The sequence below is a fragment of the Gopherus flavomarginatus genome, chromosome 1, assembly GCF_025201925.1.
Source record: "Gopherus flavomarginatus isolate rGopFla2 chromosome 1, rGopFla2.mat.asm, whole genome shotgun sequence".
Classification (NCBI taxonomy): Eukaryota; Metazoa; Chordata; order Testudines; family Testudinidae; genus Gopherus; species Gopherus flavomarginatus.
In genome coordinates this window covers 259,751,273-259,770,486 of record NC_066617.1, presented here as the reverse complement: position 1 = coordinate 259,770,486, position 19,214 = coordinate 259,751,273, and the positions used below count along the sequence as shown (strand labels likewise).

Sequence of the window (19,214 nt, the reverse complement as noted above, 5' to 3'; positions counted from 1 at the left end):
CAGGAGTTTTGAGAATTACTTAGGGGATTACTAGAGCCACTGGATATCTACAGGAAAATTTATAAAATTCAGTGGCATTTAGAACAAATCCAAGTGAACTTGTTGGATATATTTTTGGAGTCATTTCTTTGTGACTTCTCACCACAGTCTCTTTCCAGAGGCCTTCCCATATCATCACCTGTCTCTCTCTTCTCCCTTCTATTCCCCTATAAGGACCAAAACAAAATTCAAATATTTGATACCACATTCCAATGGAACCTGATTCGTGGAGCATGTCCTTTTGAATTAATCCAACTATACTGCATAAAGTACATTAGCTAAGTCTTTATACTAAAATGAACAGCAGTAAAATAGTAAACAGTATTGACATTTTAAATTAGTATGGTCATATACAAAGTTAATGACCCTGAGGTGAATGAGGCAGTTTACACCTGTTAGCGCCTCACGCTGTAAAAATGTACCATAAATGGGACTGTTATATCGTGCCCCACCATGTCTGTCTTATCTGTTCCTGTAGATTGATAAATACAATACTGTCATTGTTCTTTCAGAAGTAGATCTGTGCAACCATAATTTGCAGAATATTTTAATGAAAATTTATCTTGTGAAGAAAACACTTGAAATACCAAAATAGTTTCAGAACACCCTAAATTCACATATGTCTCCAGTGATTCTAGCGAAGAGTGACTATCAGTCATGAATTATTTCTCTTGGTCCTTGCTAAGAATACTAGCAGTGCAGTTTGGAAAAGCTTGTATTTTGTCTTTCTGCACTTTAAAATTATGTTTGAGCGAACATCTAGCTTAAAGAGACTATATAGTAATAGTGTTTAGTATTCAGTTGGTACAGTATTAAAAATCCACCTAAATTGAAAGTTTGTGTTTTTCTTGTTGGTGGTATTAGTTATTGAGAAATCAGTATTAAACTCTTAGTTCTCAATTTTGGGCATCATTTTGCAGCCTGTCTTCACATAAATAAATTTTCTTACCAATAAGATTGGATTCTGCAACCTTTACTCCCACAAGTAATACTTGTGTGATCTTAGTAACTGTGATTGCTAGGCTTACTATTGGGAGTAAAGGTTGCACAATTCAGTCCTTTATTTCTAAATTGCTTAAAATCTGTCATTTATTATGTATGGAGAAAACATTAAAGTAATAATATATACATGTGAATACCTTGTTATTTCATTGAGACAGGGAGGCCCTTTATTTGAAATATGGGAAATGCCTGTAATCTGTACAAATCAGCAAACCTTGCTGCCTTTTCTTGCTGTTTTGGTTTTTCTTTTATGATATTCTGTGAATATTAATTTTTCATCATTCATAGGTAGTCATTCATTTGAAACTCTAGAACTTTGTAATACATTGATATGTAACTTAATTATGAGAATTACAAAGTTGGTTTCTCCTTCAAAGCTCTTTCTTCCTCATGCTTGATTAGTAGTGAAGTTGAAATCATAACAGATGTATAAAAATGTGCCAGTTTCTGACTTCAGTGTATAGTGAAGCATGGAGAGAAAATGACGGTGATGGAGAAATGCAGAAATGTAAGCTTAGGGTTGACAATAACTGAGAAGATTTTTCTTTTAAATGGTTCCACTTGATAGTTTGAAAGACATTTGAAAGATAAACGTGTAAATAACCATTTTAATCTTTTAATTTCCACTGATTAATGAAAAATCAATGTTTTGGTTTTGTTTCTTTGGCAGATACTTAGAGCATTTACAGACTTCCTTGCGTTCATGGTTCTTTTCAACTACATTATTCCTGTATCAATGTATGTCACAGTGGAAATGCAGAAGTTTCTTGGTTCTTATTTCCTCACTTGGGATGAAGAAATGTTTGATGAGGACACAGGTGAAGGACCTCTGGTGAATACTTCTGACCTCAATGAGGAATTGGGACAGGTAAATTCCTCATAGAGGCTCTAATTTATGGTAAAAATGCATCAATAGTTTCTAACACTTCAAGAAAAATAACTTAATTATGGTCATTTTGGGCTTTTATAATTAATTTTTGTCACTTCAGAATGTGCTGTTCAAGATTTGGTCTGGATTTTCAAAAACGTTCTTCAGTTTTAGATGTCTAACTTGATACCCATAAGGCTCGATTTTCAGAGATACTGACCACCCAAGTCAGTGGAAAGTTGGTGAGAATTGTAGGTGCTCAGAGCCTCTGAAGATCAGGCCTGAGGTTTGTCAAGTTGTGCATCCAAACTTAGTGGACTTCGTTATATGCAGTGTTGTTGTAGCCATGTCGGTTCCAGGGTATTGGTGAGGTAATAAATACCTTCTATTGGATCAACTTATTTCTTTTAACGTGCGTGATCATTTCAAAGGCTTTTAAACTTTATGATTAATAGTAATTGGGAGAAGTATTGCTTAACCAATTATTAACATCATTAGTTTAAATGATGTATTTGGCACGGCTTGCTGTCAGTTACTCAAAAAAAAAAAAAACCCACCCCACTTTTGAGCTGTTATAGTAGTCTGACATATCAGTTGTCCCTGCTAGAGGTCACCTTTCATTTTCTTTTTACCACTGTGGGTTTTGAATTCCATGAAGCTCTGTGGAAGGTGAAATAAAAACTAATGTTCAGGTGAAGAGTGCAGTTGCTAGACCTACACTGTAACACTATAACTATGTTTTGTCTGTTTTTGCATAATTGCTATGGTCCAGATTCTGATCTTACTAGTCACTTACATACACGTTAGTATGTAATGCTTGAGTAATTCTGTTGACATCATTGTAGTCACTCTGGATTTACATTGGTATAACTATAATCAAAATCTGGGCTTATGCATCAGATATCAGGTCATTGACAGGTGTAAGCCATGTGCAACCTGTTTCCAGAAATAGCTCTTGCAGATAAGGGATTTAACATGGGAAAGGAGGAGGATGGAATTGAGAAAAATGGATTAAGTTCTTCACTGCTGTCTCACATACATTCTTTGTCAGGTGAAACTTAGTTCTGCAGCTATCTCATGTACTGTAGAACCTTTCAGGTGCTGCCTGTTTTTTGACAAAAGTTGACACCCCAGAGGACACTATTGTGTTCTTCTTTGTTGAGGACCAGCAGCTAAGGGCTTGAAAATTATACAGCTTGAGTTATGAACAGAGACATTCTCAGTGTCTGACAATATATCCAGTTCTCTTTAATTAATTTATTTCTTTTCAGGTTGAGTATGTCTTCACAGATAAAACGGGAACATTAACTGAGAACAATATGGAATTCATAGAATGCTGCATTGAAGGGCATGTTTATATACCTCATGTCATCTGTAATGGGCAAATCCTCCATGATTGTACAGGCATTGATATGATCGACTCTTCTCCAGGAGGAAGCGGGAAAGTACGATGCTTCTTTAAAAAAAAAAAATATGAAAATGAACTGATCTTTATGTTGGAAAGAAAGCTATAAATGTAATGTCCCAGAGATTTTAATAAACTAAGTGGGTTTCTGGTGGAATTGTATCACAGCATAAATATTTTCCTCTTGTAGTTTAGTCTAAGGGTGTGTCTACACTGGAAACTTCAAAGCACTGCCGGGGGAACGCTCCCCCGGCAGCACTTTAAAGTGTGAGTGTGGTCGCACGTAGCACAGGGAGAGAGATCTCTCAGCTCTCCTGGTAGTCCACCCCTATGAGGGGATTAGCTTCGAGCTCTGGGAAGCGTGGATCCCCCCACTCCGAGCCTGTCTACACTAGCACTTTAAAGCGCTCAGACTTGCTGTGCTAAGGGGAATGATTTTTCACCCCCCGAGCCAGCAAGGTAAAGGACTATAAAATGTAAATGTAGAGAAGCCCTAAAGGATTTATTTGCTTACCAAGAAATGTCCAAGAGAATCCACTTTATAAAATTGTATAATATCATTAAATGAAAACTAAAATATGAAACTACCAAGTTAATAGCTAAACATCTATAATAAGTTAGTTGACTGATTAAAGTAGAAATCAGTCATGATAGTATAAGACAAAAACTATGATAAAAGGGAAAAATGGATGCTAAAAGCATATTATATAGCCTTCATAAATTTAAAGTAGTGCAAAATGGTGCCTTTTTAAGTTTTATTTGCTGTAATTCTGTAGCCTAGAGGTTTTTATCCTTGAAGTTGTGACCTCACTGTTGGTTGTGAAGCTTTTTTCTGGGCGACTCAATTCTCTGCACAGTTGCAGTTCTTGCTTTGCAGGAAAAAGAGACAGACGCCAAAGTGTGATTCGAGCACAGGCTGCAATTCTTCTTTGGCTTAACTTAGCAACCTTCATTGGAATAAAACAGAACCCCAACCAACTGCCCAGGAACTAGCAGTTACCTCTTTGGTGTGGTTCCCAAGCTGCTCTCAGAGAGGCCTGAGATACATAAAGAGAGGCTGTCTTTAGTCAATCCCTGCAACTGACTTCAAAGGTTTAGCCCCAGCTCCCAAAATCCCCTGCCAAAGTATCCCTTATATGAGCAACCAGAAAGGGTCTGTTTCAAGCTATGCAGGACACTGAAGTCTACACACCCATCTGACGACATTGAGGGTACGTCTACACTACAGAATTATTCCGATTTTACATAGACTGGTTTTGTAAAAACAGATTGTATAAAGTTGAGTGCACGCGGCCACACAAAGCACAATAATTCGGCGGTGTGCGTCCATGTACCGAGGCTAGAGTCGATTTCTGGAGCGTTGCACTGTGGGTAGCTATCCCGTAGCTATCCCATAGTTCCCACAGTCTCCCCCACCCACTGAAATTCTGGGTTCAGATCCCAGTGCATGATGATGCAAAAACAGTGTCGCGGGTGATTCTGGGTAAGTATCGTCACTCATTCCTTCCTCCATGAATGCAACAGCAGACAATCATTTCGCGCCCTTTTTCCCTGGATTGCTCTGGCAGACGCCATAGCATGGCAACCATGGAGCCCGTTTTGCCTTTTGTCACTGTCACCGTATGTGTACTGGATGCCGCTGACAGAGGCGGTACTGCAGTGCTACACAGCAGCATTCATTTGCCTTTGCAGGGTAGCAGAGATGGTTATCAGTCATTTTGTACCGTCTGCTGCTGTCATGGGTGCTCCTGGCTGGCCTTCGCTGAAGTCGGCCGGGGGCGCAAAGACAAAAATGGGAATGACTCCCTGGGTCATTCCCTCCTTTGTGTTTTATCTAAAAATAGAGTCAGTCCTGCCTAGAATATGGGGCAAGTGTACTAGAGAGCCAGTGTATCAGAGAACCAGAGAGCACAGCCACTCCATGTCACATCCCACAGAAATGATGAGCTGCATGCTATTCTAGGGGGTGCCCCTGCAACAACCCCACCCGTTGCTTCCCTTCTCCCCCAACCCTCCTGGGCTACCGTGGCAGTGTCCCCCCATTTGTGTGATGAAGTAATAAAGAATGCAGGAATAAGAAATACTGAGTTTTTAGTGAGATAAAATGAGGGGGAGGCAGCCCCCAGCTGCTATGATAGTCCAGGCAGGACATTAAATGGTGGAGGGGAGAGGAGCCCAGCATCCCGCTGCTAAGATAGTCCAGGCAGTACAGAATCTTTTCTTTAGACGTAAAAGGCGTGGGCTGATGGAGCTCAGCCCCCAGTTGCTATGATGAGGACGGTTACCAGCCATTCTGTATCATCTGCCGGGAATGGCCGGAAGTCATTCCTATTTTTACCCGGGCGCCCCCAGCCGACCTCACCTGAGGCCAGCCAGGAGCACTCACAGGATGATGACGAGAACAGCTATCAGTCCTTCTGTACTGTACCGTCTGCCACCAGGGAGGGGAGGGGAGAGGATGCTGTTGTTCAGTGCCGCTGCACCGCGTCTACCAGCAGCATGCAGTAGACATAGGGTGACATTGAAAAAAATCAAGAAACGATTTTTTTCCTTTTTCTTTCATGGGGGGGAGGGGGTAAATTGACGAGATATACCCTGAACCACCCCGGACAATGTGTTTGACCCTACAGGCATTGGGAGCTCAGCCAAGAACGCAGATACTTTTCGGAGACTGCAGGGACTGTGGGATAGCTGGAGTCCTCAATCCCCCACTCCCTCCCTCCATGAGCGTCCATTTGATTCTTTGGCTTTCCGTTACGCATGTCACACAGCACTGTGCTGTGGACTCTGTATCTTAGCCTGGAGATTTTTTTCAAATGCTTTGGCATTTTGTCTTCTGTAACGGAGCTCAGATAGAACAGATTTGTCTCCCCATACAGCGATCATATACAGTATCTCCCGTACAGTCCATGCTGGAGCTCTTTTGGGTTTGGGCCTGCATCGCCACCCATGCTGATCAGAGCTCCACGTTGGGCAAACAGGAAATGCAATTCAAAAGTTTGCAGGGCTTTTCCTGTCTACCTGGCCAGCGCATCCGAGTTCAGACTGCTTTCCAGAGCAGTTACAATGGTGCACTGTGGGATACCGCCCGGAGGCCAATACTGTCTATTTGCGGCCACACTAACCCTAATCCAACATGGCAATACCGATTTCAGCGCTACTCCTCTCATCGGGGAGGAGTACAGAAACCGGTTTAAAGAGCCCTTTATATCGATGGTAAGGGCCTCATTGTGTGGACGGGTGCAGGGTTAAATCGGTTTAACGCTGCTAAATTCGGTTTAAATGCGTAGTGTAGACCAGGCCCAAAGGTCCAGACCCAGTGCTTTTCTGGCTCTCAGCTTGGATTTAAGACCCCTAAAAACATGCTCTGCTATTGTGCAGTAAACACCTGTCAGAGTTGCAACAGAACAGTCAGAAACTCACCCCTCAGAAAGACCTGGTTGCTGAGAGAAAATGTATCATGTTACTCATGTCCTGTCTACTCCCTACACGATTATATTCCACAGGCATCTGCCTGAGAATCAGGGCGAGCCTCTCTCTACTCCCCTTACCTTTAGCCTGCTGCCTGCAGGCCATTACCCTGAGAATCATGTATAATCTGTGTTCCTTCCCCTGTCCCAGGGACTCCCACAGGAACCTTCCTACAACCTGCACCTATCCATCCTGCTCCTTTTAAGATTACACTTCTGTCTGAGAGTTGCATATGAAATAGGCCATTTCCCTTGATCCAAGAATTCTTACAGGAATCGTCTTACTCCCTGCTGCTCTCCTGAGCTGCTTGCTGGCTTTTAGGAGGACCAGATAATCTTTGAGCTGTCACCTGATCCTGGCTTTATGACATCATTTAGGAAGAAGCTTGATTAGTCGCAGGTAGGGCTAGCTTCCAATTCCCAGTAAAGAATTAGCCACCATGTGAGACTGTATTACCTATCAAAAATATTCATAATTGGTTTTAGGTACAAGCCCAAATCAAATAAGTGGTTCCAATCTCCTACAAAACAGAATAATTTAGAAGGAAGATTAGGTTTTCTTTTATTTTTGTTTTCATTTTTCTTATCCCTTTTCAGAGTAATACTGTATAATGACAATACTTTCCTTTTTATTTATTAGGAGAGAGAGGAGCTATTTTTTCAGGCTCTTTGTCTTTGTCACACTGTTCAAGTGAAAGAGGATGACAATATAGATGGATTAAAGAAAGCTCAATTGTCCGGAAGATCTTGTGTGTATATATCATCATCACCTGATGAAGTTGCTTTAGTTGAAGGAATACAGAGGTATGTGTGTAATTTGATAATTTGTAGGTCTCCAAAATAATTTTGAATATGGATATTCAGTTAATTGAAGCTGAAAATATATTTCAGCAGAGAAATATTATTAAAAGGCAAATTTACAGAATCATATAAACGTGATGTTTACTATCATGGCTAAGGGTTACTACTGTATGCTGAGAAGAATGAAATCAAAACAGGATATTTCTATTTCAGAAGCTAAAGTTAATTCTTAAGTACTTACAACATGCTAAGCTGCATAATTATAAATGTATTACTTGTTATCTCTTCTTGTCTGAATTTGCATTTAAATTTGCAGGCTTGGTTACACATATTTAAGGCTCAAGGACAACTTTATGGAAATTTTAAATCCAAAAAATGATATTGAGAGGTGAGTGTTGTGGAAATGTGAACTGGTTGGGACTGAGGAAATGAATTTTATCAATAGTGTATACAGCAATTTTTTCTTTCCTTAAGTATATTCATTTGTAAACCAAAAACTGTGAGAAATAATAATCCACTTAGTAGAAGAAGGTTAATGCTTTACTGATAGTTATAATTTACAGGAATTCTCGTTTTCTGTTTTCACTTACTCTGACAGTTTGAGAAACTATGTAATGGGAAAAATGGGAAAACAGCAAAAGTATAACAAGATAGTCCAAGGCAAAATGCTGTTTCTGTTGTATAGAAAATTAATATGGCTTCATCTGTTTCCATATTTTTTTAAACAATCCTATTTAATTTAATGGAGAATTATATCCCTGTTGGAAAATCATTTAGATGGTTCAAGTAATTTACAGAAAGGATACTCTACTTTGTTAAATTCTCTGGGACTGTAGAGTAAATTCTGTAGATCCTTTTTTGAGTAAAATTTTCAAAAGCATTTACATCCTGTTAACTTTCTGTGGGATTTAAGTGCTTTTGAAAATGTTAATCTATATTTGTATAGTACCCCACTGGTTTCATTCCTTTTAAGTAATATAGGACTCTGATATTTATAGCTAAATTCGTAAGCAAATGGAGGCACAGTAATAATTTGGCAGTTGAAGTATGGAAGTACTAAAAAATACTTGGAACTTACTCCAGTTTTCATTGCATTTTGCAGTCATAAGCCTGATTCAGTTTCCTGCTAGATTTGTACCATTGATTTCAAACAGAAATAGTATTGTGGCCTTATGTAGATGATTTTTTTTAAAGTCCAGACTGTAATAACATAGAACTGAGTAAATTCTCTGATTAAACAAGTGAAAACAATTTGATGTAGTCTGTCTAATGATTAGAGCATTTTTCTTGAGTAAAATATTACGGAGAAGGTCTTTTCAGAGATCAGAACTTGGGTTAAAGATATGTTTATATTGAAAAAAAATAGGGACTCTTTACTTTATTAAAAAAAATTGTAAAAAGGGACCTGATAAAGTAAATTAAATGAATGGTATGGAGAAGGTAGAGGGGAATCATTGGGTCGAGGGAAATATTGATGTTGGGTGGGGATTTATTTGGGTTAGGAGTGTCATTTCCCTTTGGGGAAAACAAGAATATTCAGTGTTATAATAAATTTTAAAAATCCTAAAACATCTGATGGATATAAACCCTCATACTTCAAGACATAAGACAACCTCTAGCTATTGGGGACTAGAAGGAAACTTTCCTTGTGAGTAGTATATTCCATATCCCTGTGTTACGGGGTTTCTTTCATCTTCCTCTGATACTGGCTGCTGTCAGTGACTGGATACTGGACTCCATCGTGCAGTCATTATTCAGCCAAAACTCCTGGTCTAGTTGCCAGGGGGCTCACCCATTTTTCCTTAACTGACTGCATCTTACTTTGTTCCATATGGCAGAACTTACAAATGATTATCTAGGATCAGTTTAGCTATGTGAAAAAACAGGCTTACTTCAAAACTTTTTTTTTTCTCTCTTTCAGGTTTGAATTGTTAGAGATGTTGAGTTTTGATTCTGTAAGGAGGCGAATGAGTGTGATTGTTCGATCAGTGGCAGGTAGAAATATCATATCCTGAATTTGGTTTGCTTTTGGGGGAGGGGCTTAGTGGTTTGTGATCTTTGTCTTGATTTTAAATTCAACTGGGTATCACCAGAATGGTGTTTTCTTTATGCTTTGCTCTTTCTACTCTTTCAGTGATGCTTTGGAATTTTAAGATGGTAACTAGCACTCTCAGAACAATGTATGTCTGAAGAAACTATCTTTAAAGATGTTTAACCTGTTTTTAAAAAAAGTTGAGAAAATAAATTGTAACCATTTTAAACTTTGTATTTTGTCTCTTTTAGGTGATATTTTTCTCTTTTGTAAGGGAGCAGATTCGTCTATATTTCCTAGAGTTACAGAAGGCAAAATAGACCAAATACGATCAAGAGTTGAGCGCAATGCAGTGGTAAGATTAAATATTAAATGGTATTTCCTGGTCCTGCGTTGTGTACCAAAATGGGGAGGAGGATTCAGGGAGCCTCCACCGCTGTGCCAGACCTGGACGCAGCTACAGTCCTTCTACCCTTCTGAGTGCAAGGATTACTCTTCATCATAGCCCCTGTAGCAGTAGCTGCCAACAAAAGTGAGCCCCCTCTCTCCTCTGCACCCTTTCCTCTGAGGGGTGATTTTGCCCCAATGCCTAATAAACACTAAGAACCCCTATTTTGAAGGATATTTACAAGCTAATTATGTGGTGAGGCTAATCTAACTAGTAGTTATCTAGAACTAGTTAATTAGCAGTGTAAGGTGAGATTTTTAAAAAGTACTGAGCTTTGGCCTAACTCTTCCCCATTGAAGTCAGTGGTAAAACTCCTATTGAGAATCCCACCCCCACTTTCAGTCTCCATCTGATAGTTTTACTGGCTTTAGATTACTTCACAAGATCTCCTGAGAGAGAAACCATTAGAACATAATTTAGCTGTAAATGTTCTTGTTATGAGGAAGCAATACAACAACATACATTTTTTGCTCACTAAAAAGGAAGTATGAGCTTGCTTGATTCCTTTGGGGAAAATATCCAACTTGGTTACTTGAAAGATAGGATTAGGGGTTATAAATACTTGTCTCATATGCCATTAAAAAAACAACAAAAGCCATTTAAATAAAATATTATTATCTCTTTTAAAATAAGATAGCATCGATTGGCATCAAATACTGAGACTGAAAACAGGTATTACTACAGAAAGTGAAGAAATGTCCATCCATGTTATCTGCTGTTTTAGAGGAAAACTGGATTTCCTCTTTAAAACTCTTTCCCAGAGCACATTACTAAGCTTGACTGTATAAAATAGCTTTCTCCCCTGTGAGAAGGTGGTTGTTCAGAGGTGGAAGAAGCTAATGAAACTGAAAGAGCAATTTAATATACTATATCCATCCAAATTCTAGCAGAGTCTGAGAGAGAATCGAGACCCTCAGCCTCAATATTTCTTCATCCTGGATAATTGCATTTATGACAAATTCTTAAATATAGCAGCTTCTACAAGAGCATACAGGCAGCAAATTGGCTCACATGCTGTGATAAATGATAGGTATCTCATAGGTGTCCTGATGATTGTCCTTTTTGGATTGTGTATAAGTAACTTTGTAGAGAGCTGGTCTGTCTTTATTTTGCTTGATTAATCTTCCATAATAACATTAAATGCCACTTAAAATATATTCCCTCTGACAACATAATTTAACTTGGAAATAAAACGCTTCCTTATTCTAATATAGTCCATAGTACAAAAGTTTGAACCAACATGAAAGGTCATTGCTGGAATCTAGTCTTAGCAGTCAACTAAACTGGAACAGTTAGATTGAATCATGTTTTCAGTATTGATCTGGTCCTTTCCCTCTCTTTTGAAAGATTACTAAAACTATATTATTCATTTTGTCATATAGACTTTACTGACTAACATTAAAATAACACTTCAGATTCTGTGTCCAGGACAATATACTGTTAAGGAAAATGGAATTCACTTTTTACAAGAAGCAAGATCAATATATCAATATAATCACAAAATTAGTTGCCCAAATTGTAGTGACTGGAAGGAGTAAAATTATTAGAGCCTCATCTCAAGCTAACTTCTTCAAGCAGTGGCTATTAATGTGTTCTGTCTCAAAGTGGAGAACTAAATTGAGAGGTGATTGTAGTTGTTAATTGCTAAATACCAAAAGTACAAAAAATAGAGAGGATTCTATGATCAGTCCAAATTTATAATCTAAGTTGATGGGCAAAGCGCTACAGCCACAAACTGCCCAGGCTTTAACCAGGGGAAGATTAACCTAAAACATTCAGATTAGGAGCTAGGATTTTCTGATTTACTAAAGCAAAGTACAGTAACACCAAGGGCAAGACCTGCTGTCCTTCCATTTACAATTAACTGACTTGCTCTTCCGTCCAAACAAGACAATCCTGTTGATCTAACACAGCAAAAAAAATAAAATTCATTTTCTTCTGTTTATGCATTATGTTCATTTTTAGGTAAAATTCACCTTTGTGCAGAGAGCCAGCATCAAGACCTGTACATGGGTTATGTGGCATTTAATGCATTGGCCTTGTTCTGATCATCTTCACAGGGAGGAATTTCATCCTCTTATGTATATGTTCCCTTCCAAAAATGGAATAATGTTGTTTCCTCTTCAAAAACTGAATTCAGTCATCTTTGACAACTGGGTTCTTGGCACTGGCTCAGATGAGTTAATCACTTTATTAATAAACATTCTTGGCTTTCTTCCTTATGGCTCCTTATGGTCATAATTAAAAAAGAGTACATTGCCCTTCTGATTTATACATAGGCTACCTACCTTCTGTTTCAGTAAATTCTACTCATGGATTAAAATATATAAAGCCAAAATGGTGACAGTGATAGGTTATGTTATAGAGCAGAATCGTCCGGTAATGCCTGTCAAACTATAAGAGACTTGTTTATATTTATTTGTCAGTTAGATTCATGGGAAATTCCTTTAAATGTTCAGGTTACATTAAAGGTACTATTTAACAGTACAAAGGGAACTTACAATGATAGTTTGTCATAAATAGCACTGTTGCTTCTAAGGATATGTAAACCAGTTCAGATCAAATCTGAAGTAATCCAGACCAAATTAATATACTCAAATCTGTGCTTCCTGGTCATAATCAAGGTAGAAAGTGGAAACACCAAATTACTAGGAGTATGATAATTATTACTCTTGCAGTACTGTTCTGTGGAGAGCAATATCCATATCTCAAGTCTGGAAGTGTTGGTGATCAAGTGAAATTTTGTTGCCTTAAAATTTCCAACTCATTTTTGGTGATTGTTGCTTGTTTTCATCCTTGGCACTGTGCTCTGCTATTTCAGGGAGTGGGAGGATATGATCTAGGTCAAGGTTCTCAACCTTTTTCTTTCGGAGGACCCCACCAACATGCAAAAACTCCAAGGCCCAGCTGGGGGCAGAGGGGACCTCAGAGCTCTGGGCTTCCACTGCTGAGCCAGAAGGGTTCAGAACTTCCACCCCAGTGGGTGCCAGGACTCAGGGCTCCAAGCTTCAGCCGTAGGCCTCGGTCAGTCTAATGCCAGCTTAGTTCATGGACCCCCTGAAACTGCCTCACAATCCCCCAGGGGACTACAGACCCGCAGTTGAGAACCATTGATCTAGCTGTTGTGGGCAGTCATTGGGATGTTTACAGTACTATACATCAGCAGTAGAAGCCACAAGACATTGATCGCCAGTACAAAAATATAGTAGTACTCAACCCCTGCAGTAGTGCAGTGTGAAAGTGAATGCATGATATTTCCACACAGTGAAATGCTTTACTGCTAGTCCTGAAATTCAGTTGTGGCATTGCAGCAGGGCTCTTTTCAAGTTCCAATATTGAATTGAAATGAAAATGGAATGCACTCACTTGCTCTCCTGCCTTTTCACTCTGTGATCACCACCCTCTCTAACATGGGCTTCTGTTATTCTTTCCTTTCTTGGGTCTCCTGCCTCACTGATGTTTTTTCCAGAGTATCATCTTCCCTTCCCTCTCCATTTCTATAAGTGCTGACCAGAATCTGCCATAGGTTCCCTCCTTTTCTCCTTCTACACTTACTCTCTCAGTGATCTTGTTGACTCCTATGATGTCTTATCACCTCTGTGCTGATGTCTGTCAGATCTACCTGTTTATTCCAGACCTCACCCCTTCGTCTAGGTTCATCTATTTTTTCCTCTCATCCTGATATCTTCTCTTGAATGTGGTAGTACTTATTTTAAATTAAGTATGGCAAAAACTGAATTTTTCATCATTCCCTCAGCACTTCCAATCTTTCTCTGTTTCCATTGATAACTCCACTGTCCTCCCCATCTCTCTAACTGGAAATTTTGGCGATTTTTTGGCACTTCCTTATATCTCTCTTCAACTCTCAGACTGTCCAGCAATCTATAACTGTAATTAACTTTTCTTGCTTTTTTTACCATGTCTCTTAATTGGTTCTTTGTCTCTTTCTGTGTAAAGTTAAAAACTTTTGTCACTGAAAGCTTGAGAGAACTCCTGCCTACGCATGTTACTTATCTTCTTGACCCTCTCCACCTTGTACTTTGCAATCTGCCTACTCTTAACTGCTGATTGTTCCCACTCACTCATTCCTCAAACTAAAATTACCTCTCTCTGTAATGTATCAAGCACCTTCAGTCATCTTCAGATGTCATAATTGAGCCCTAAACTGATATTGAGGAACCAAAGAGGGACTCTTCACATTAATCATAAATGTTAGATGATATTAATTGCTTCTGTTTTCAGAAATTTTCTCAATGGTGTTTAAGACTTTTATAGTAGAAACATTGTTCTTTGTTTTTATCATATTGTTTAGGAGGGACTGCGAACATTGTGTGTTGCATATAAAAAGTTCACACGCAAAGAGTATGATAGTGTGTGCAAGCTGCTTCAGAATGCAAAGCTAGCCCTTCATGATCGGGAAAAGAAACTGGCAGAGGCATATGAACAGATAGAGAAAGATCTTATTTTGCTTGGTGCTACAGCTGTTGAGGACCAGTAAGTATGTTGTTTTGACTGTGTTGAATGATGTGATAAATGGGAAGATGTGCCTATTATCAGAGGCATTGAACCAGAGGTGCAATAATTATACCTCCTTTTTTGTATTAGGCACAAATCTCCTTATTTGTATCAGTCTCCTACAAATTAGCTAACTACATTCTCAGTTATGCATAATAAATACACAGAAATCAGTATTTTCAGATAATGTGTTGCAAATTATTACTTTTACTACTATGTTTCTGACTAAGACCTACTACAGATAAAAATGTTAAGTATGTCTTATTTCTTTCAGTCATAGACACCATACTAAAATAAAACTTTGAAGCCTAACATGTCGTGAATATTACCCAAATATTTCTATACTCATTTTATGAGAGTCACAAATGGTAATGAACATTTTGGTTTATATCAAAGTCAGCATATTCCTAGAATTGTTAATCAGACTGTACTGTATATTCTCACATAGACCATAATTAAGGTTACATGATCTACCTTAATTCTGGCATTTCCTGAGTTTGGAGTGCTTAGCTTTGCAAGAATAATGTTCTTTTAATTTGCTTTTTATGGAGTTTATATAAAATCTCTCACTCCATGCAGAAAAACGCATACAAAACTCAGCAAGATTAGGTCTGCTCGGAAAACATTGCTCTGACTTCTTCATTTGTCACTAGTTCTGGCTATGACGACTGTGGAGCCCCAGGGGAACAAAAAAGCGAATCTCACACTTTTGGGGACAGCACTGATGTGTGACGGGGCTCAGTGGTATTCCTGTGTACCCTTCATCTGCTGGAGGGAAGATCATGGAGAAGCAAGTCTCTGAGATGGGCAGTCTGAGGAAATGAAGGGAGAATCTTTAGGGTTTGTGAGGGGAGCAAAAGATACACTTACTGGGTGCTGTGAGGGGCATGTGTGTGTCTGATATTTATCACCCAGCAACTTAGATATTTCATTTTTTTAACACAACTAATTGAAGATACTGGATGTGTTTTGTGTCTGTACATGCCCTGGAGCTGGTGAGATGAAACATCCTATACTTTAGGAAATAAATGTGAAAGCAGAAACCTTTGAGTAACTTGAAAATGGCAAGACACATTACTTATAACGTGCTGATCTTCGTCTTTAAGCATTTTCAGATTCCCAGCTATGATTTTCATCACATTAGAAACTTCTTGTGTCTAAAACCTTTTACTGAAATACTGTTAGTGTCATGGAAACCTTTTAGTAAGGACCCTGAATTTCTCATTTCCAGTCAGTCTATCAATATTTATTGTCAATTGATATCTACAGGCTACAAGAAAAAGCTGCTGACACGATTGAAGCACTCCAGAAAGCTGGCATTAAAGTTTGGGTTCTGACTGGAGACAAAATGGAGACTGCTGCTGCCACATGCTATGCCTGCAAACTCTTCAGAAGAAACACACAGCTACTTGAGCTAACCACAAAGAAAATTGAGGAACAGAGTTTACATGATGTATTGTTTGAGCTAAGCAAAACTGTCCTAAAGCACAGTGGCAGCTTAACCAGGGACAACTTCTCCGGGTATGTAGAAAGTTCAGCTTTCAAGCAAAGAAAAGAATTGGTGGGCATTTCACAATTAATTAAATGCTTGTTAGAACAGCAGTGGCAGCAATATACTGTAGCTGAATTTATGTTGCCAGAGTGTGGATTACTCTATAGCAACTAGTACCTCGTGTAGGCTTGTTACGTGCAAAAAATCTTTACGCTCTTCATCTTCTGGCTTGTCATATGACTTTCATTATTTTAAGCATTCCACTGCTAAAATAGATCATGGACAAAGATCATGGTATGAAAAACATATTTTTATTTTTAAAAGATACTGTGAACCAGAGAACATTGAGTTATGCTTGTTGAGTGGCTAAGTGGCAGCTGCAAATGATCTGAGGAAAAGTGGTTGATTTCATCAGTTTGGAATGTGGCATAGGGGGAGAGGATTAGAAAGAAAAATGAGATTTGGAATCAGAAAATAGGTGTAAATGTCTGAATAAAACTTCAAAAAGTTAAAACTAAAATTTTTTTTGTCTGAAAATTTGGGGGGAAAATCAGTTTCTGGGTTTTTTGGACTTAGTAGTATGTGTGTTTGCTTTGTTCTTTTTTTTAATATGAAAACAAATAGCAATTTTACCCTAGTGATAAGTTTGCAATAAAGGGACAGCATCAGTTACCAAGCATTATGTTTTGTCAGAGTATTGCACAGATGTAGGTCTTGTTGCTTGGAGTTGGTCAGTGGTTTTCCCTGGCTCTCACTTCCTAGATATTAATTCTCTCTCTGTCTCTCTTGTCAAGAGTTTGGGTGTGTTCAGTTACGTATATCTTTTTAAGCTTGTATTGCAAAGGTCCATTATACGAAGACCTTTGCAATGAATATGAATCAAATACATTATTTTTTTAATTTTATTTTAGTTGTAGGGATTCTGTGTGTGTAAGACTAGAATGAATATATTTTATTGTCCATTCAAGCTCATTGTCAGCTCTTAATAAATAGGGTACCTCATTTTCTAGTTAATTCTGACTTAATAGTGTGCTACTTTAATGCTGCTGCTGTTTTCAAGGTGTCACTTGTAGCAAGGTGCTACACCTGTGAGGGAAATTTTTAATATGTCAATAATATGTTGTTATCATGGGGTAGTTAGACAGTCTATTTTTGTCAAAAATAAACAAAAGGTTGTGTGTTGGCAGTGGAGACAGAAGGAGGTGTTGGGGGAAAAAAACTATTATAAATGTAAATGTTTACAGAGTTTTGAAAACTGCTGCATTTCTTTTTCCATTTTTGTTGTAAACATTCCCCTGCAGTGTTGGAAATCCAAACACAATAGCATTATACTAGTGCATGGAAGTCAAAGCATAAATGAAACGGAATCAATCTAGTTTCATTGTCCAAGCTAGGTGGTGAAATGCAAAAGTAAATAAGCAGAATGAGTCAAAAGTAAACTAGAATTTAAAAATAATTTGCTAGGAACAGCATAGAAGGATTTTCACTTCAAATATATTTACCTTGGTAACATCCCTTTTAATGTTGCTTTTTGGTAAATAAATTTCTCGCCTTCTTTTTCCAAATCAGAACTCAATATATGTGTGTGTGTGTACATGTATATATTTCTTTTACGGTAGCTCTTCACTTGCATTTTCTTCCTCAACAGACTTTCAACTGATATGCAAGATTATGGTTTAATCATTGATGGAGCAGCATTATCATTAATAATGAAACCTAGAGAAGATGGGAGCTCTGATAACTACAGAGAGCACTTTCTTGAAATTTGCAGGAACTGCAGTGCAGTGTTATGCTGTCGAATGGCACCTTTGCAGAAAGCACAGGTTTGTGTTTCATGATCAATTACTTGTTAACTACGCTTCTGTGTAAATATTGAAAGTCATTACTGTTTGTGACATATTATGGTAATTTGAAATGTTGTCTTTCACTTTTCTATCCTATAAAATGGAAGCAAAACATTAGAAAAAGAATGAGAGGAGAATTTTTGCTAGAAAGCAATTAGGTAATGGCACATTAAAAGAGAACCCTGCTGTGTACCTGATTTTGATTTATGTATAAGATTAACTTGTATGGTTGATACATGCTGGTAAATGAAACGTATTTAATGAACTGATTGCTTCATCTTCTATTCATACTGCATGATACTATTGGAAGAATGAGTTACCTATAATTGTGGGGTGTTAGTTCTTGTTTATTAAACACTAATAAAATCCAAATAGAATAGATAGATAGATGGTGTAAACTGTTTGAAATACTGTCTAACTCCTGTTTTCTCATTGATATTAGCATAAACATATAAATTTGCTGTAGATATTCCCAGATTAAAAACTCTCTCTTTTACCTGGAGTTCAGTTTGTAAACAATATTAATAACTCCAGGGGAGGAAATTTTAAAGTATATTAATATTTAAGACATAAAACGTGGAAACATAAATATCTTGAATCCCCATATTTTTGTTTTAGTGCTCATGTACAGTACACATCACATTCATGTAGTCTAATTAATGTATTTAGTCACTCTTCTTTTCATCCTGGGGAAGTTTGTATAAGTATTTAGTTTGAATATCAGTTTATTAAAATTATAATGCTTGCTAGTTAAAGTGGATGGATCTATTCTCCCATATTTGGTCTTCTATATTCAGAAAGACATACAGGACCCTATTATCTTTTGTTCATTGCCAAGTTTGATATTTATTTTGCCAGTCATGGAATAGATCATGAGATTAATATTCAAGAAAACTAGTCTCCTTGAGCAAAAAGAAAAGAAAAGCAACTTTACTGGCTTTGGAAGCATTTGAGAAAGTAAACTTATTTTTTAGTATTTTACTGAAAATGCTAATTCTTTTTCAGATCGTAAAATTGATTAAATTATCAAAGGAACACCCTATCACATTAGCAATTGGTGATGGAGCAAATGATGTCAGTATGATTCTAGAAGCACACGTTGGTATAGGTAAGTATGCGGTCTAGATTTTAATTTAAAAGGAAATAACAGATTTTTTTTTAAAAAAGAGGTTGTTTCAAAGAATTAATTACCCATTTTCTTAGATAATGGTTATATTTTATACACTCCAGCTAATTATAAGACATAGTGAAATCTAATAATAATAAATTAACATCACTGCATACCCTGCAACTTTTCC

The 19,214-nt window shown here is 37.7% G+C and overlaps 1 protein-coding gene across 4 annotated transcripts in view; it reads left to right on the top strand.

Moving 5' to 3' along the window:
* The window catches only part of ATP11A (ATPase phospholipid transporting 11A), a 267,235-nt gene that overhangs the window by 218,293 nt on the left and 29,728 nt on the right, over positions 1 to 19,214 (top strand). For all 4 annotated transcript variants that reach the window (XM_050947517.1, XM_050947527.1, XM_050947547.1 and 1 more), the window contains exons 12-21: positions 1,712 to 1,909; positions 3,181 to 3,354; positions 7,425 to 7,588; positions 7,902 to 7,973; positions 9,507 to 9,580; positions 9,869 to 9,972; positions 14,378 to 14,559; positions 15,850 to 16,101; positions 17,721 to 17,895; positions 18,922 to 19,024. In XM_050947517.1, the coding sequence (XP_050803474.1) occupies positions 1,712 to 1,909; positions 3,181 to 3,354; positions 7,425 to 7,588; positions 7,902 to 7,973; positions 9,507 to 9,580; positions 9,869 to 9,972; positions 14,378 to 14,559; positions 15,850 to 16,101; positions 17,721 to 17,895; positions 18,922 to 19,024 (1,498 nt within the window). The remainder of the gene's footprint in view (positions 1 to 1,711; positions 1,910 to 3,180; positions 3,355 to 7,424; positions 7,589 to 7,901; positions 7,974 to 9,506; positions 9,581 to 9,868; positions 9,973 to 14,377; positions 14,560 to 15,849; positions 16,102 to 17,720; positions 17,896 to 18,921; positions 19,025 to 19,214) is intronic.